General features: G+C 48.1%; 2 protein-coding genes across 2 annotated transcripts in view; one reads left to right on the top strand and one right to left on the bottom strand.

The window, feature by feature from the left end:
- GLB1 (galactosidase beta 1) overlaps positions 1-17,484 on the top strand; it is a 100,051-nt gene that overhangs the window by 23,046 nt on the left and 59,521 nt on the right. Inside the window, exons 2-5 of the mRNA XM_076006008.1 lie at positions 1,136-1,305; positions 8,667-8,817; positions 9,346-9,406; positions 11,101-11,195. Coding sequence (XP_075862123.1) covers positions 1,136-1,305; positions 8,667-8,817; positions 9,346-9,406; positions 11,101-11,195 — 477 coding nt within the window. The remainder of the gene's footprint in view (positions 1-1,135; positions 1,306-8,666; positions 8,818-9,345; positions 9,407-11,100; positions 11,196-17,484) is intronic.
- On the bottom strand, positions 5,932-8,461 carry LOC105873880 (glutaminase liver isoform, mitochondrial-like). Its single transcript, XM_076006016.1, is given in 5 exon segments — positions 5,932-6,063; positions 6,066-6,287; positions 6,634-7,861; positions 8,239-8,423; positions 8,426-8,461. Coding segments are annotated over 5 exon segments (1,803 nt in total).

The following is a 17,484-nucleotide window of genomic DNA, read 5'->3' as shown; positions in this document are numbered from 1 at the left end:
GAGGAGAGGAGGGTTAGAGATGGGAACTTGCCCAGGTGACCGTGGGACTCATAGCAACACCTAGGATGGTGCTTCAGGACTTTGGACTTTTAATATGTTGCTTTTTGCCCTGAATTTTACACTTTGAATTTCCTTCCTTTTCTTTTCTTTTCTTTTCTTTTCTTTTCTTTTCTTTTCTTTTCTTTTCTTTCTTCCTTTCCTTTCTTTCTCTTTCCTTCCTTCCTTTTTCTTCCTTCTCTTTCTTTCTTTCTTTCTTTCTTTCTTTCTTTCTTTCTTTCTTTCTTTCTTTCTTTCCCTCCCTCCCTCCCTCCCTCCCTCCCTCCCTCCCTCCCTCCCTTCCTTCCTCCCTTCCTTCCTTCTTTCCTTCCTCCTTTCTTCCTTTCCTTTTCTTTCTTTCAAGATAGGCTCTCACTCTGTGGCCCAGGCTACAGTGCAGTGGCATCATCATAGCTCTCTGCAACCTCAAAACTCCTGGGCTCAAGTGGTCCTCCTGCCTCAGCCTCCTGAGTAGGCTGGGACTACAGGCACACGCCACCCCAGCCAGCTACTTTTAAAATTTTTTTGAAGAGATGGTGTCTCGCTATTGCCCAGGCTGGTCTCCAACTCCTGGCTTCAAGTGATCCTCCTGCCTGGGCCTCCCAGAGTGCTCGGATTACAGGCGTGAGCCACCACTCCTGGTCACTTAGAGTTTAACTAATGGGTCTTGGTGAAGCTGGTGACATTAGTGTTGAAGCACACCTAGTGCTGATGCAGGTTACAGCCACTGCTGCTCGCGTGCGTGTGCGTGTGCGTGTGCGTGTGTGTGTGTGTGTGTGTGTGTTCTCTTCCCAAGCCCCGTGAACGGCACGCTGGAATGCAATCTCAGCCACTGACTGTCACATTGGTGCCGGCCTCTGGAAACTAAGCCCTACAGAATCCTGTACGTGAATCCTCCCTGTTGGTTTCTGTTACCTGAGTGCACACGGTGGACCTGGCTCAGCAGTACTTTGATTGCCCAGGAACCAGGCATTCACTCCATCAGCACGTTGTGCAGATTAAACAGGCAGGGAGTCACCTGCCACTGCCAGAGGGTCTGCTTCTGAAATGCAGAAGGTGGGCGGCGTCCTCACGTGTCCCGTGCTTGCTCCGTCCACAGCATGCCTCCCAGAAGACGTTCAAGATCGACTACAGCCGGGACCGCTTCCTCAAGGACGGCCAGCCGTTCCGCTACATCTCCGGGAGCATTCACTACTCCCGCGTGCCCCGCTTCTACTGGAAGGACCGGCTGCTGAAGATGAAGATGGCCGGACTGAACGCCATCCAGACGTGAGTAGCAGGGCGCGTGGCCCCCCTCCAGGGCCTGGGCACCCGCGCTAGAGAGGGGTACAGCTGCATGCCCAGTGCAGCTAGTGCATCGCTCAAGCCACCACGAGTAAGATGTGCAGCATTTGGGGGATGGACATGCTTGAAGCTCTGACTCGAGGGGGGATGGGGGCATGGGCAATATATGTAACCTTAACACATGTACCCTCATAATACGCTAAAAAAAAAGAAAAGAAAAGAAAAGAAACGGGAGCTAGTCCAGCGTGGCGTTCTGGGAAGGGCGTGTCATGAGTCTGGTCAGACTGGCCCTCCTTTGGACAACCACTGCTTCCAATCTTGAATTTTGTCACCAGAAGTCATAAAATAGATATATGTCAGCTGAAAGAGGCAAGAGGGGGAGGAAAGGCAAAGGGAAGTAGCAAGGATCGAGCACTTAACCAGGCGCAGGGCACTTTACAGGAACGATTCCATTCCTCTGGGGTAGGTATTGCTGTTCCCGTGTATAGCTGGTGAAAGTGAAATTTGCCCAAGCTCATGTCTTTGATCGGGTCCAGCTAGGATTTGAACGTAAGGCACGTGGGCGGCTGTAGCCTAAGGTGTGGCTGTAGACAGCCATAGCTTCTCTCAGCTCCCAGGGTGTAGAGGTAGAAAGATGGGATACTTTCTTTTTTTTTTTGAGACAGAGTCTCACTCTGTTGCCCAGGCTAGAGTGAGTGCCGTGGCGTCAGCCTAGCTCACAGCAACCTCAATCTCCTGGGCTCAAGCAATCCTACCGCCTCAGCCTCCCGAGTAGCTGGGACTACAGGCATGCACCACCATGCCCGGCTAATTTTTTGTATATATTTTTAGTTGGCCAATTAATTTCTTTCTATTTTTAGTAGAGATGGGGTCTCGCTCTTGCTCAGGCTGGTCTCGGACTCCTGACCTTGAGCGATCCTCCCGCCTCGGCCTCCCAGAGTGCTAGGATTACAGGTGTGAGCCACCACACCCGGCCAAAGGATAGGATACTTTCTGTCACCCCTCATAAGGAGCATAGCTGACACTCCTATAACAAAAGACAGGTTAACAAGAGAAAAGCATAACAAATTTATTAATCAAAGTTGACATGATGCAAGAGCCTTTAGGAATGAAGACCCAAAGACCCAGGGAAAACTGTTTTTGTGCTTAGGTTTGATGAAGAATGGGGTAGCCATGTAAAAACGTGATTGGACAAAAGGGTGTGAGCTCATGGTAACAAACTGCTGGGGAAACCGAGCCAGGCCTGTCTGTTGACACTCTTCTTGGCCTCTCTAGATAGTAGTCCTTCCCCCTGGGTATAGCACAAGACCCCTGTGGAATGAGGGTCTCCAAGGAAGAAGGGAGACAGTGATTTTTCTGGATTTTATGGCTTGCTTTAGCGGACAGGGGTTCTAGATTCTATGACCTGCCTTGGGGAAGGAGAATTCTGGTTTCTATGACTTGCTTTGGGGGAGAAGAGGAGACGGGGGTCAGGAGGGTAGGAGAAGGTCCAAGAGAGAAACTTTGCTTCTGAAGCCATTTAATCTCCTTTGGTGCAAAGTACTCAGCGCGCCAAGGCGCCACATTTTGGGGTATTGTTTTCTGAGTCCCAGGAAGGGAATAAGGCTTGTCCTTAGATTCTTCCCTCGTGCGCGTATACTAACCAGGCGTGACCTTGCTTAGCTTTTGAGATTAGGCGTGATCGGCACATTCCGAGTGACATGGCTTTAGACTTTAGGTAGATTTCTAAAACCCAATTTATCTTTGTGGTTCTGCTGGGGTAATTGTACAACCTCAGAGTATAGAATTACCTCAATAGCTATCTCTCTTCATCTCTTCTGCTCTTGTAAAGTAACTGGAAAGAAAGCTGGATGCTCTGGTTTCTGCAGTGCTGATGTGGATTGCCAACAGCTGTTTAAAGAGGATGGGCGGCCTGGCGCGGTGGCTCACGCCTGTAATCCTAGCACTCTGGGAGGCAGAGGCGGGCGGATGGCTCGAGGTCAGGAGTTCAAAACCAGCCTGAGCCAGACCCCGTCTCTACTAAAAATAGAAAGAAATTAATTTGCCAACTAAAAATATATAGAAAAAAATTAGCTGGGCATGGTGGTGCATGCCTGTAGTCCCAGCTACTTGGGAGGCTGAGGCAGAAGGATTGCTTGAGCCCAGGAGTTTGAGGTTGCTGTGAGCTAGGTTGATGCCACGGCACTCACTCTAGCCTGGGCAACAGAGTGAGACTCTGTCTCAATCAATCAATCAATCAATAAATGAATGAATGAATGAATGGTCAAGGAGACTCAGAGGCAGCTTACTGAGACAGACAGACAGGGAGAATCCCGCTTAGGATTCTGGTTCCAAGGCCACCGGCAGAGTGAACCTGAGTTTACCTGTTTGTAGTTTTGCACTGAGCTCCGGGGGACCCTGAAATCATGGGATCATGAAAAAGGACACAAGTTGGAGTCTTCAAAGAGACAGTTGTGATGGGAATGAGTGGCTTCACATATCAAGTAGTATCCCATGCTGTAGGTAGGAGGTTTTGTCATTTTCTCTCCTGCCAGGCTATGCCTGACAAAAGGACAGAGGGGTTGGAGGTTTTTCTACTTTTATTAGAAATTATTTTTCAAAAAATAAAGATACCTCTTACTGCTTTAGCAAGCTATTTTCATTTTTCCTAAGCCTTGCACAGGTCTATATAATTGTTATGTACTAGGAATCAGTGTTCATGTAATTTTTTTTTTTTCTTTTTTAAAGTTTACACTGTACTGAGGTTTTTTTTTTTTTTGTACTGAGTTTCTTTTCTGTCATGGCACACAGTTTCTGTAAAGGTTGTTTTGGCAAACTTTCATGTTAATGTGCCACCATTGATATATATGTCTGTTCTTAAACTATCCCCACCAAGTTTAAATTAGCTTGCAGAGCTGCTATGAAAATTTATAACAAGGCCTCTTCCCGAGAGGCTGCCAAAGGGGAAGGTGTGTATGTCCTATGGGTCTGTGGTTCTACAGACAGTTCAGAAATTCATGTAGGAGGTCTGGAATTTTGAACAATTTACCCTTATTTTCCACAGAGGACTTCAATCCAATTATTTACACATAGCATAATTATAAAAAGCTTAACACTTGACTTATAAACACATACATAGTAAACGTGTCAAAATTTATTTAGCTCTTTACAGAGGAAACTATCCAAATAGTAAAGCTGATTCAAAGGGGAATTTGAGGAAGGAAGGTTTATAGTCAACCAGGAAAGGCATGCTGAAATAAATCTGTCTGTAGAAATTAAACTGGGCTAGGCACAGGGGCTCATTCCTGTAATCCCAGAACTTTGGGAGGCTGAGCCAGCAGGATCACTTGAGGCTAGGAGTTGGAGACCAGCCTGAGCAATATAGTGAGACATGGTCACTACAAAAAATTTTTAAAAATTAGCCAGGCATGGTTGTATGTGCCTGTAGCCCTAGCTACTCCAGAAGCTGAGGCAGGAGGATCTCTTGAGTCCAGGAGTTCGAGGTTACTGTAAGCTACGATCATGCCACTACACCTTCGGTGACAGAGACCCTGTCTCTAAAAAACAAAAGAAAAACTGGTCAATATCATAAAAAAGAATGTATGAAAATAACTTTGGGGCCAGGCATGGTGGCACATGCCTGTAATCCTAGCACTCTGAGAGGCCAAGGTGGGAGGATCACTTGAGTTCAGGAGTTTGAGACCAGCCTGAACAAGAGCAAGAGCAAGACCCTATCTCTACTAAAAATAGAAGAAAAAAAAAAGTTAGCTGGACGTGGTGGCACACACCTATAGTCCCAGCTACTTGGAAGGCAGAGGCAGGTGGATTGCTTGAGCCCAGGAGTTTGAGGTTACAGTGAACTATAATGACGCCACTGCAGTCTACCCAGGGAGACAGAGTAAGACTGTCTTCAAAAAAAAAAAAAGAAAAAGGAAAGTAACCTTTGGAGTTGTTGTCTTCTCCATATAAAAATAATCATTTGGGGGGGAGGGGGGGGAAATGGGCATTTATTGAAACCTTAAAATCTGTACCCCCATAATATGCAGAAATAAAAAAAATAAATTAATTAATTAAAAATAAAAATAAAAATAAAAAAAATAATAAAAAAAAATCATTTGTACCTCTACCAGGTGAAAATCTACAAATTAATCTGTACTTTTGGAGTCTTTCCCCTAATTAATAGTAAACAGTAAGTCAGTCAACATATTTCTCCCAGGAAATGAAAGAAGCCTTAGGTGAGCTTGTTGGACAGTCCTCCAATATAACATGGAAGGGAAATGCAATCAGCCTTTTGCCTTATTCCCAAGTTCTGGATAATTTTTCTTTTCTTTTCTTTTTTTTTTATTTGTGTAATTAAAGTTTAATTGAACACAGAATACTTTGTCTATGGAATAGCTGTTAGCAGTAGCAGCAGTATGTCTTGGCCAATTGGGGGCTCATCTCTCCAGACTCTGTCTGCTAAGGGAATAGGGTATTTTGACTCTCACAGAAAGCAATGGCCTAAGTCACCAAATGACTTTCTTGGGTCCCCACTGAAGCAGTGTAGCTCTCCATAGCATTTTTGGTAGCTGTAGGTTAAGTGTGTGGCCACCTCAGGCTTTTTCTCAAGCAGGGACTATCCACAACCAGTGCTCACACCATGTTCTCTAAGTTCTTCTTGGACAAGGCCTCAGCTGCTGCCTCAGCCTGAGTCTCAGAGAGTGTGCAGGAGTCCCGGTAATCTTGAAGGAGTTTGGCCACCTCCAGGTGGTTGTACTGCACAGCTCGTCATCCAGGGGAATGTTGCCCCACCTCTCCTTGACAAAATGATTCACTTCGCAAGCCTCAATCAGGAATTTAACAGCTTCAGTGTGTCCTTCAGCTGCGGCAACATGCAGAGCTGTGTGGGAGTCCCAGTCTTTCTGTTCCATATCTGTGGCCGACAAGGCAGATCTTCGAAGAGCTGGGACATCTCCACCATAAGCAGCAAATAACAGGTTCACCACAGTCTTTTTTTTTTTTTTTTTTTTGAGACAGAGTCTCCGCTTTGTTGCCCAGGCTAGAGTGAGTGCCGTGGCGTCAGCCTAGCTCACAGCAACCTCAAACTCCTGGGCTCAAGCCATCCTCCTGCCCCAGCCTCCCGAGTAGCTGGGACTATAGGCATGTGCCACCATGCCCGGCTAATTTTTTCTGTATATATTAGTTGGCCAATTAATTTCTTTCTATTTATAGTAGAGACGGGGTCTCGCTCTTGCTCAGGCTGGTCTCGAACTCCTGACCTCGAGCAATCTGCCCGCCTTGGCCTCCCAGAGTGCTAGGATTACAGGCGTGAGCCACTGTGCCTGGCCTCACCACAGTCTTATTCTGAACTTCTCCCCCTCCATGCCGCGGGTCTAACTTACACAGGTTGTCATAGTTGTGGAAGTTGAAGAGAGACACCAACTTCTGGCAGAAGTTAATGCCCCTCTGGCTGTTCCCCAGCTTGTCCAATGGGGGTGACAGCCACACCATTCCCACGACATTGGGTACCACCAGAAGTATAGCTCCTGACACAGCTGATGTGGCTGGCAGGCCCACATGGAAGGCAGACTGGCCAGAGGAGTCGTACCTGCCACAGGAAGGCACGAGGTGAAGGGTGTTGCCTACTGCCTCAGCGCCCAGCACGCTCTCCCCTGTGACGGGGCAGGTCCCGCCATTGGCGAGGGTGGCCGCCATGACGCTCCCTGATTCACGGGCGACCTCCACAGAGCACAGCCGGAAGTAGGGATCAAGGGCAGCCATCATGTCCACCCCCTTAGGAGAGCGCTTCTCTTCCTCGAGATAACAGACGATGGCATAATTCCCATCCCCGGTTTCCTTCTCTGACTGGAATGCGGCATTGCCGAGACCCACGTGTTCGTTCCCCACCATTCTGTTCAGATGTTGCAACACAAAATCAAACTTCTCCGCTTTGTTACGGTCCGTCTTGATCGAGGAGCTGACGGCCACGGCACCAGCATTGACCATGGGGTTATGGGGAGTTCCTTCCTCATCGAGGGAGAGCTTGTGATAGCGCAGGCTGCTGGGCTCTGTGCCCACAAACTTGGGCACATAGTCAGTGCCCAGGGTGCGTATGGGGATGGCGCAGGTGAGGGGCTTCACACAGGACTGCAGGCAGAAGGGGATCTTGGTGTGGCCCACAGAGTGCCACTGACCGTCCACAGTGCACAGGGAGACACCCCGCAGGTCTGAGTTGGACTTGGCCAGCTGACGGATGCAGCCTGCCACTGTGCCTCCAGTGAGCTCCTTGGCACCCTCAAAGATGCGATCCACATGGCCTGTGAACTCCTCAAAATCAGGAATAGCAAACTTCTTTCGGAATGCCTGGGTCAGGAGTAAAATGTTGCTGCTCACACAGTTTTGGAAGGGATCTCGATCTACAAGGCCACCACTGCTGGATTCTTGGACCATGTGGCGCATCTGACTCATACGGTCCCGGAGCCGGGGAGCTGTTGTCTGCAGTCCGGTGGCCTTCAGTGCCGTAGTGAACGTGTGGATAGGGATTTGTTCCTGTCCCTCAGCAACGGTGTAGAAAAGCAAATCAGGCCGGGCGAGGTGACTCACATCTGTAATCCTAGCACTCTGGGAGGCTGAGGTGGGTGGATCGCTCGAGGTCAGGAGTTCAAAACCAGCCTGAGCAAGAGCGAGACCCCGTCTCTACTATAAATAGAAAGAAATTAATTGACCAACTAAAAATATATATACAAAAAATTAGCCGGGCATGGTGGCGCATGCCTGTAGTCCCAGCTACTTGGGAGGCTGAGGCAGCAGGATCGCCTGAGCCCAGGAGTTTGAGGTTGCTGTGAGCTAGGTTTATGCCATGGCACTCACTCTAGCCTGGGCAACAAAGTTAGACTCTGTCTCAAAAAAAATAAATAAATACATAAATACATAAATAAATAAAAAAAGGAAAGCAAATCACCCAGGCGGGACAGCATGCCACTCTCTGAAGAATCATGATCCTGGTGCTGTGGCTGGTGGCTGTTGGGCATCCCTCTGCCCTGCGCCTTGGCCTCACTGAGCAGGTGCCGGACGCCTCCGCCAAGCAGGGGGCTCCAGCTCAGGTGACCCCAGCCTCCCCGTCGGCAGTCATTGCCCGCCAGCCCAGGCTCAGCGCATTCTGCAGAGCCTTCATAGCGCGCATGCCCCCAGCGCGCCCAGGCAGTCTGAGCCCCGGTTGGAAGGGCGGGGTGGAGAAGTAGCAGGCGAGACTGAGGTGCCTGGATAATTTTTCTCAACAAGCCTCTTCCCACTCCTCCCTCTTCTCTGTGTGTTAGCAACAGTGCTAAGGAGGCCCCTTCTTCTTGACTTTGCCCGGTGTCCACGGAGGGGCTGTGGGTGTCTTGCAGGTATGTGCCCTGGAACTTTCACGAGCCCCAGCCGGAGAAGTACCAGTTTGCTGGGGACCATGACGTGGAACACTTCATTCAGCTGGCTCAGGACGTGGGCCTGCTGGTTATCCTGAGGCCTGGGCCCTACATCTGCGCGGAGTGGGACATGGTGAGTGTGGCCCGGCGGGGCTCCGCCTACCTGGTGAGCGTGCACGGGTGGGCTGGTGGGCAGGGGCTCTGGGGCGGAGGGAGTTAAAACAATTTACAGAAGCTCTAATTCCAGATAACAGAGAGCCTGTGACTGTCCCCAGCACAGGTGTCTGCTACCTGAGCAAGGTGCCCAGGCAGAGGGGAACAGGTGCTCTCCTCCTGAAGGTCACCACATAATTGTTTCCTCGTCTGTACGAGACAGTGAATGGGGTCTGCTCTGTGTACCTCACAGGGTAGTTGTGAAATTAAGGGGAATAATCTATATAAAAAGCTTCCCAAATCATTGCATTCATGCAGAACGATCTAGTTTTACTACATTACAATCTCTAATTTCTCTGAAAGTTACTAATGCAGAAGCCCAGCTCAAATACCCATTTTCCCTGAAGCTTTTTCTTCGTTTCCATCACTGCTAATAGTCATTTCTGTCTCCCCTGAGCTCCTTTCGTGAAATGGACGTTATGATGGCCTATTTTCCCTTCCGTCCTAGGGAGGATTGCCTGCCTGGCTGTTAGAGAAGGAATCTATTGTTCTTCGCTCCTCTGACCCAGGTAAGCTGTTAACAGATGTCTTGAGAGAATCTACAAAAGCTTAGCCAGGCGTCCTCAAACTACAGCCCGCTTGTTTTTTTTTTTTTTTTTTTTTTTACTTCAAGATAAGTTATGTGCAGTGTGCATAGGAATTTGCTCATAGCTTTTTTTAAACTATAGTCTGGCCCTCCAACGGTCTGAGGGACAGTGAGCTGGCCCCCTGTTTAAAAAGTTTGAGGACCCCTGGCTTAGACAGTTTACACCAAGAGGGTCAGGTATTTTGAAGGTTGGAGTACTTCTGTACGAATGCTTCTGAAAGATTAGTGAAAGTCTGAGTGTTAGTCACCGTCCACTGCGTAGCACCAGACATGAAACCAGTAGGAAATAAGGTTTTCTTGAACTCCTTGACCAGATCTTGCCGATAAACTGGTAGCTCTTTGAATTGGCATCGAGCCCCGTCTGTGGTTGACCGGCTGACTTCGGTGCATTCTCTTCCTACATACTTAGCGTGTCACACGCCCGTGCTAGCACCTAGCTAGTCGGAATGGCGGACACAGCGTCTGGGATAGTGTGTCGCTGGAGTGCTTGGTGGCTGCAGTGCCCTTCTACTTCTTTGTCTGCTTTCACAGAGTGATGTGTGTGAACGACAGTTTTTTCCCTTGTCTTTTTGAATCACTAGAGAGTATTTCAGCTAGTAAACTCTCATCAGTCGGAAGGTCTTGTTTAACTGCATTTCTGTCTTCTGAAGACTTCAGTTTCTCTTGGGAGTGGCAGTGGTGGTAGAAGTGGGGAAGGTAGTGAAGATGATTGTAGCAGCAGCTAACATTGGTTAAGTTTCCTGCATAAAAGGCTAGTGTACTACACACTATATTTCCTTCTTACTCTGTGACCTTCACATCTTATACTCTTAGTATATTATTAGTGTTTTCACATGTATTATCTCATTTAATCCTTAGGGCAATTTTATATAATGTACTTTTATTATTCCCATTTGGCAATATATGTAATTCATTGTAACTTAATTTTAAAAAGAAAAAAGCCCTACTGGGACTGATGGAAGGACACGATCTTCAGTCTTTTCTTTGTTCAACAGACATTGCTTGGATGCCTCCTGTGCTCCAGGCTTTGTGTCCTGTGGTGAGGTCAATGGCTTATAACGGAATACCTGAAATTGGGTGATTTATAAAGAAAAGGAACTTATTTCTTACAGTTATGGAGGCTGAGAAGTCCACGGTTAAGGGGCTGCATCTGATGGGAGCCGCTTGCTGGTGGAGACTCTCTGCAGAGTCCTGAGTGTGCTAGCTCAGGCCTCTCTTCTTCCTCTTATAAAGCCTCCCGTCCCATTCCTGTGATAACCCACTGATCCATTCACCACGAGTGGATTAATCCACTCCACTCTCATGACCCAATCACCTCTTAAAGGCCCTCCCTCTCAACATTGCTGTGTTGGGTGTTAAGTTTCAGCATGAGTTTTGGAGGAGACAGATATTACCATAGCGGACAGATGCCAGGCATGCTGGTCCTTGCCCGCATACTGGGTCAGCTGAGGAGACAACGACTTTGCAAGACGTTTATCAGACTTCTGTCGTGTGTGGCTGCCCCACTTTGGAAAGTAGTTGTTGAGTCCGTAGATCTTGATCCCAGTGTGATGTGGTTGGGTTGGTGCCTCTTTGTACTAAAAGGTCTGTGACGGTGTTAAACCTCTCATTTTTCAGATTACCTTGCAGCTGTGGACAAGTGGTTGGGAGTTCTTCTGCCCAAAATGAAGCGTCTCCTTTATCAGAATGGAGGGCCGATTATAACCGTGCAGGTAAGCCTGGAGTCGAGCATAGGCAGGCGGAGGGAGGGCAGTTTCCATCTACATTATGTAAGTGATATCATGTTTCCCCAAAAATAAGACAGGGTCTTATATTTATTTTTCCTTAAGAAGACACCCTAGGGTTTATTTTCAGGGGATGTGTTATTTTTTAAAGTACGGTACAACAATCTACATTGATTCAAATATAGTTAAGTCATCTTCTTCTGGAACATCATCCTAACTCTCCAAACCCCGAATTTCATCCTGAATTTCTCGTGACTCTATTTCCTTTAGAACCATTGGCCCCAATCTCTCATGTGGAGCAACAGAGCTCTCATGGGGCAGATGAGAAGGGCTGCTCGTCTTCTTTACCGCTCCCCATGAAATGCATGGGTTGTGCAGATGAGCTGCGTAGCCACGCCCATCACTAGGCCTTATATTCGGGGTAGGGCGTCTATTGCGCAAATGATTAGAGATCCTGCTAGGGCTTATTTTATGGGTAGGTCTTATTTTCGGGGAAACACGGTAGGAGTGATGCAGACAGGAGCCTCACAGGTCTGTTTCTCTAAGAGGCAATGCCACAGGTGGTGCTTGTAAGTGCATTTGGGGAAGGCATTACCATTTTTGAGTGCCTGCCCTACAAATGCTATTCAGTTCTTCCAACCACCCTCTCATTTAAATGAAGAAGTTCAGGCCGGGCGCTGTGGCTCACGCCTGTAATCCTAGCTCTTGGGAGGCCGAGGTGGGCGGATTGCTCAAGGTCAGGAGTTCAAAACCAGCCTGAGCAAGAGCGAGACCCCCGTCTCTACTATAAATAGAAAGAAATTAATTGGCCAACTGATATATATATATAAAAAATTAGCCGGGCATGGTGGCGCATGCCTGTAGTCCCAGCTACTTGGGAGGCTGAGGCAGAAGGATCACTCAAGCCCAGGAGTTTGAGGTTGCTGTGAGCTAGGCTGACGCCACGGCACTCACTCTAGCCTGGACAACAAAGCGAGACTCAAAAAAAAAAAAAAAAAAAAAAAAAAATGAAGAAGTTCAAAAAGGCTAAGTGACTTGGCCAAGGTCACCTCGCTGGCTGGTGGCAGAGTCAATATTGCACCCTCGTTCCACTGATGCCAGAGTCTGTCTCTGTCTCTCTTGGGATACTGCCTTCTGGCTGCAGGGAGGCAGCATGGACGGAAGCGCTTTGGTACCTGCGCTGCCTGGGCCGCCAGGCAACCCCGGAGTGGGAAAGGATGTGGTGGGTTGGGGCCATTAAGTGTTCTCTCCTACTTCCTGCCCCACTCTCCTTCCTCCATGTGTTCTTGGTTCTGCAAAGACTGATACGCTGTGGGCTACATCATGTTTTTCACATATGCTCCGTGTGAAAATTCGGGATCCTTGAACTTTGTGGTTTTTGGTGTTTGTAAAATTACTGAAGTAAAACATAAGACCATGTTCATTGGACGTTTACCAAGGCTGTTCTTACTGAAAAGAATAAATAAAGTTGTGTAAAACTGGCGGCATTCTGGTGATTCCCTGGGGTTGCAGTGTGGCACTCCCTTGGGCCCGGTTTCCTTCTTAGGAACAGGACTATGGACAGGTTGTAGGGGCGGGTCGCGGGGTGGGAGCTCGGCCCCTATTTTGCCGCTCAGCTTCGGGGGACTGAGGTGCTGAGTGTCCCTTCTGAGCTGCATGGTGGGAGGAGGTGTCGTCTTGAGAGAGGCGGGTTGCTGCTCACAGAGGTTGTACACGTAGCCCCTCAAAGCCCCTTCCTCCTTTACCCGTCCTGAGTCTGCTCTGGTTGAGCTGATAGGGGCCACGTTTTCTTGCGTGAAGATGCCAAGTCTGAAACGTGGGTGCGCCTCTGCTCTGCGTGCCTGTGTCCTTCCTTCCTTCTGATCTCAGGTGCGAGCCCTCTTCTTAGCAGGCCTCTTTTTTCAGCCTCTGCTTCTCCTTGAATCACTTTCAATTTCTGCTCACAACTTCTCTGCACCTCTTGGTTGTGGAAATGCCACAAAAGACGTAATCAAGTCTGCAGAGGGTAGTGAAGTCAACTGTCTTGGAGATGTTTCTTCTCATGTCAGTCCCTGGCAACTTCAGAAGGCTTTAACTGACTCTGGATCCTGATAGGTGACGCTGCCCCCCTCCTCTCCCTCCTCCTCCCCCCCCTTCCTCCTCCTCCCACCTCCTTTCCCTCTCCCCCTCTGCTCCCCTCCTCTCTCCCCTCCCTTCCCCCTTACTCTCGCCTCCCCCCTCTCCCCCTCCTCCCCTCCCCTCCCCTCCCCTTTTTCTCCCCTCCTCCTCTCCTTCCCCCCTCTCCTCCCCTCCCTCTCCCCTCCTCTCCTCCTCCTCCTCTCCCCCTCATCCCCCTCCTCTTCCTCTCCCCTCCTCCTCTTCTCTGCTTCCCTTCCTCCTCCTCCTCCTTTTCCTTTTCTGTCCCTCCCACTCCACCTGCTTGAAGCCCCCATCTCTTCATTTTTTTTTTTTTTTGCCCCTTGTTTACTAAATGAAACAGAAAAACAAGAAAGCAGAAAAAATTTAATTGTCAGTCAAACCTCAAGAGCCAGAAACTGAGCTCTTCACGTTTTGGGAGTTTTCTTGAATATTTTACTAGGCTTTTTTTTTTTTTTTCCCTTCCTTGTTACAGAGTGAGTTCATTCTGCATGACCTATTTTCTGTGTGGCTTTTTTCACTTCATTTTTATGTCGTAAGCAATTTTTCATATCAGTAAGAGCTCTTTGTGCATCATCGCTCACGGTTGCCCTACTTGTCTTTTGAGGCGCAGCTCACATGCAAGCTCCGGCTGTCCAGAAGCTGGACTCGCAGAGCCCTGGCTTGGTGCCTGCTCCGGGGAAGCACACGGCGGCTTACCTTGTTACACCCCGGACCCGCGGCATCCCTAGTCTCTCTGGCTCCCCACAAGCCCGAGTCGTGTCACACACCCACCAAATGGGCTGGAATTGAATAGAGGATGGGCTTGATAAGAAAGAACTGGGGGACTTGTAGACAGTGTTTCTGTGTGTAAAGATATCTGTAAAAGCTGATTTCTATCTCTGTCTTAACTCATGTCGAGGGGTAGAAAATTACGGCTTTTCTCAATTCATGATGGTGTTCTCTCTGGGTGTCCAGAGAGTTTGAGGAGGCCACAGAGGAGCTCTGGGTGTGCAGCCAGGGCAAAAATGAGTCAGACCAGAAGGTTCCAGTTCCTGCCTGAGGACAGTCAGGGCCCTCAATGCTGTTGTCTTAGAGATGCAGCCTGACCTTCATTCATCCTTATGATTCAGCCGGATCTGCAAGTGTTTATCTTCTGGAGGGATCAGCGGAGCCAGGGTCACCTGTGGTGGTTTGCAGGCGTGGAGGTTTATCTCAGCTTGCACCTAACGTGGGTAAAGCCTCAAGCACCCACCGATCATATACAAGATGAAACTCATTAGGAGCCACCCACAATGGTGCTTCATCCAATTAGTGGAGTATTCATCATGAGGTAGTGAGGCTGCTTATACCTGTTGTTTGCAAGATCAACAACTTTAAGAGGCTATGGTGCTTAAGGAGTTTATAGGATGGATAATTACTCTAGAAAAGACCTATAAACTGTGGCCGCCCTCTTCCTCTTTTTGTAAATAAAGGTATATTGGAATAGCCGCACTATTCGTTTATATATTGACTCTGGCTGCTTTTGCACTACAATGGCAGAGGGGAGTAGTGGAGATGGAGACCCTTATGGCTGCAAAGCCTAAATATTTATTCTCTGGCCCTTTATTGAAAAAGTTTGTGCTGACTCCTGCTTTGGAAAACGCAAGGTTCCTCTGAACCTCACTGTGACTCTTTCTATGGTCTTTCAAGCCCTTTTCTGTGTGTGTGTTTCCCCCACCCCAAGCTTTCACAAACCTCTTTTTCTTCCCTAATTGGCAATACCATATAACTTGAGCTTAGTCGCTAGCTTTTTGAGCACTTGCCAGATGCCGGGTGCTATGCAGAGCTCTAGTCATGTATTGACTCAGTTGCTCCCCATAACAACCCAGCGAGGTAGGGACACTTTACAGGTGGAGTCCCACAGGTGGGAGTGGCGGAGCCCAGATTTGCATGTGGACAATTGGGCCTCAGCCTCCTGCACCCACGGCCACCACTTTAAGGTGCCTTGCCAATGTGCTTTTCTCGCTCTCAAAACCTAACCAAATTATCTGTATGCATTTTTTATAAGCCTGTTTATGTTAACGTAAGTGATATAATGATGATAAGGGATAAATAAGACTTGAACCAGTGGGGTTGTAGGGAAGAAAACCGAGGTTGGATTTGGGAAATGCGGGTGGGCAGTAAAGGACATGAGGCACAGAGGTTCTGGGCCTGCTTAGTGGCTAGAGCTGACCCTTGGATTCAGCTCTGAACTTCTTGGCAGCCAAATAAATGATAAAGGGAGACACAGCCATTTAAGTAGCATTTACTAAAAGAGGGGAGGCTGGGCACAGTGGCTCATGCCTGTACTCCCAGCGCTTGGGAGGCTGAGGTGGGAGGATTACTTGAGGCCAGTTTAAGAGACCAGCCTGGGCAACATAGTGAGACCCCATCTCGACAAAAAATTAAAAACATTAGCCGGGGATGGTGGTCCTCATCTGTAGTTTTTTGGGAGGCTGAGGCAGGAGGATCCACTTCACCTGAGCCCAGGAGTTCAAGGCTGCAGTGAGCTATGAGTGTGCCACTGCACGCCAGTCTGAGCAACAGAGTGAGACCCTGTCTCTAAAAACGAAGGAGCAGGGAGAGAATGAGGAAAAAGAACCTTGCCAGTATTTGCAAAGCTTTTTTTTTTTTAGCATTCATCTAAATTATTTCAAAGGGAACTTTTGTGAAACTTACCAGTGGGAGTTTTCTACTCCATGTGAGCAGCAGATACCTCCTTGTTCAGGATGCCTTCGTGACCAGTGAAGACCTCGGTACTGGGCATGCTTGCTACAGTCTGTCTTGCTTCTTGAACCCTAAATAGGAAAGTATTGCCAGAAGGATCCTGTCTGAGAGAACAATCACTCACGAAGCTGTTTGGGAGGCAGCAGGACTATGCAAATAATGATGGTGGCATATAGTTTATTCCCACCACTCACCATTCCTTTCCTGCTCTCCAACTCTGCACACAGGCAAAATCAAGCTACTGGTGGTTTCACAAACAGGCTGCCTCTTGCAGGAATGCCCTCTCCCCATTCTCCGTCCCCAGCTTGGAGCCTTTCCTTCCTCTCTGGGAACACCTCCTTAACCATCTCGCCCAGCTACCCTCAAGCTAAGCACCTCTGTTCTGGGTGCTCACAGTGTCTCGTGCTTGTGTTTGAAGACCATGTATGCCTAGGAGGACAACAATTCGATTTGTATTATGTGCAAGTTGACATTTTCTGGTTGGGTTTTCAAAAAATTTTTGAAATTATAAAAAATTGGCATGCATACATAAATGTGCTGTATAGCGAACCGTTATAATGTGAACACCCACATAACCACTCTTCGAAGATGGGAGACAGCTCGTGGCCAGTACCCTAGAAGCTTCCCAGGTGACCTTCTTGATCATACCTCGTTCCCTCCCACTGTCTTGACTTTTATAGCCATCAGGCCTTTGCTTTTGTTTGTACTTTTACCACCTATGTGGTCACTCAGACTTTATAGTTTGGTTTTTTACTGTTTTTGAATTTTCTCCAAGGAGGATTGTACTGTATGTGTTTTTTGGCATCACGCTTCTTTCACTCGACATTATGTTTCTTAGATTCTTTGGCGTATTGGGTAGAGCTGAAGTTCATTTGTTTTATTGCTTGAGTGCAATGTTAACCATTTTTTTTTTCATTGTTGCCCACTAAGGAGCCTTTTTAGACATCATTTTCTAATTACCTCCCCCTCCCCACCATGAAATTGTAATACCTGCGATATTGTATATCTGTTGTTGCTGTTTTTATTTGTTTAGTTTTAGAGACAGGACCTTGCTCTGTTGCCCAAGCTGAATTCAAACTCCTGGGCTCGAGAAACCCTCCTGCCTCAGCCTCCAGAGTAGCTGGGACTACAGGCATGCGCCACCATGCCCGGCCTTTTTTTTAAAAATGTATACCTTTATATACAGTAAGTGCACCTGTGTTTTATATGTAAAAAGAATAAGATGTTTTTATCCCATAAGAATCAATTTTCACCCCTGGGAGGTGCTACCCAGTTCGTATGTGCTTCAGCGCTGGGCTTCCCACCCTCCACGCTGCAGCCACGCTGCACCTGGCTTTTCCTTGCCGTGGGCTGTCCTGCCACCGTAGGACATTCAGCAGCATCTCCCTGCTGCCACCGCTACCCACTGATGCCA

The sequence above is a fragment of the Microcebus murinus genome, chromosome 1 (assembly GCF_040939455.1).
Source record: "Microcebus murinus isolate Inina chromosome 1, M.murinus_Inina_mat1.0, whole genome shotgun sequence".
Classification (NCBI taxonomy): Eukaryota; Metazoa; Chordata; class Mammalia; order Primates; family Cheirogaleidae; genus Microcebus; species Microcebus murinus.
The sequence above is the reverse complement of the archived record's forward strand: the minus strand, read 5'-3'. Positions and strand labels throughout refer to the sequence as shown.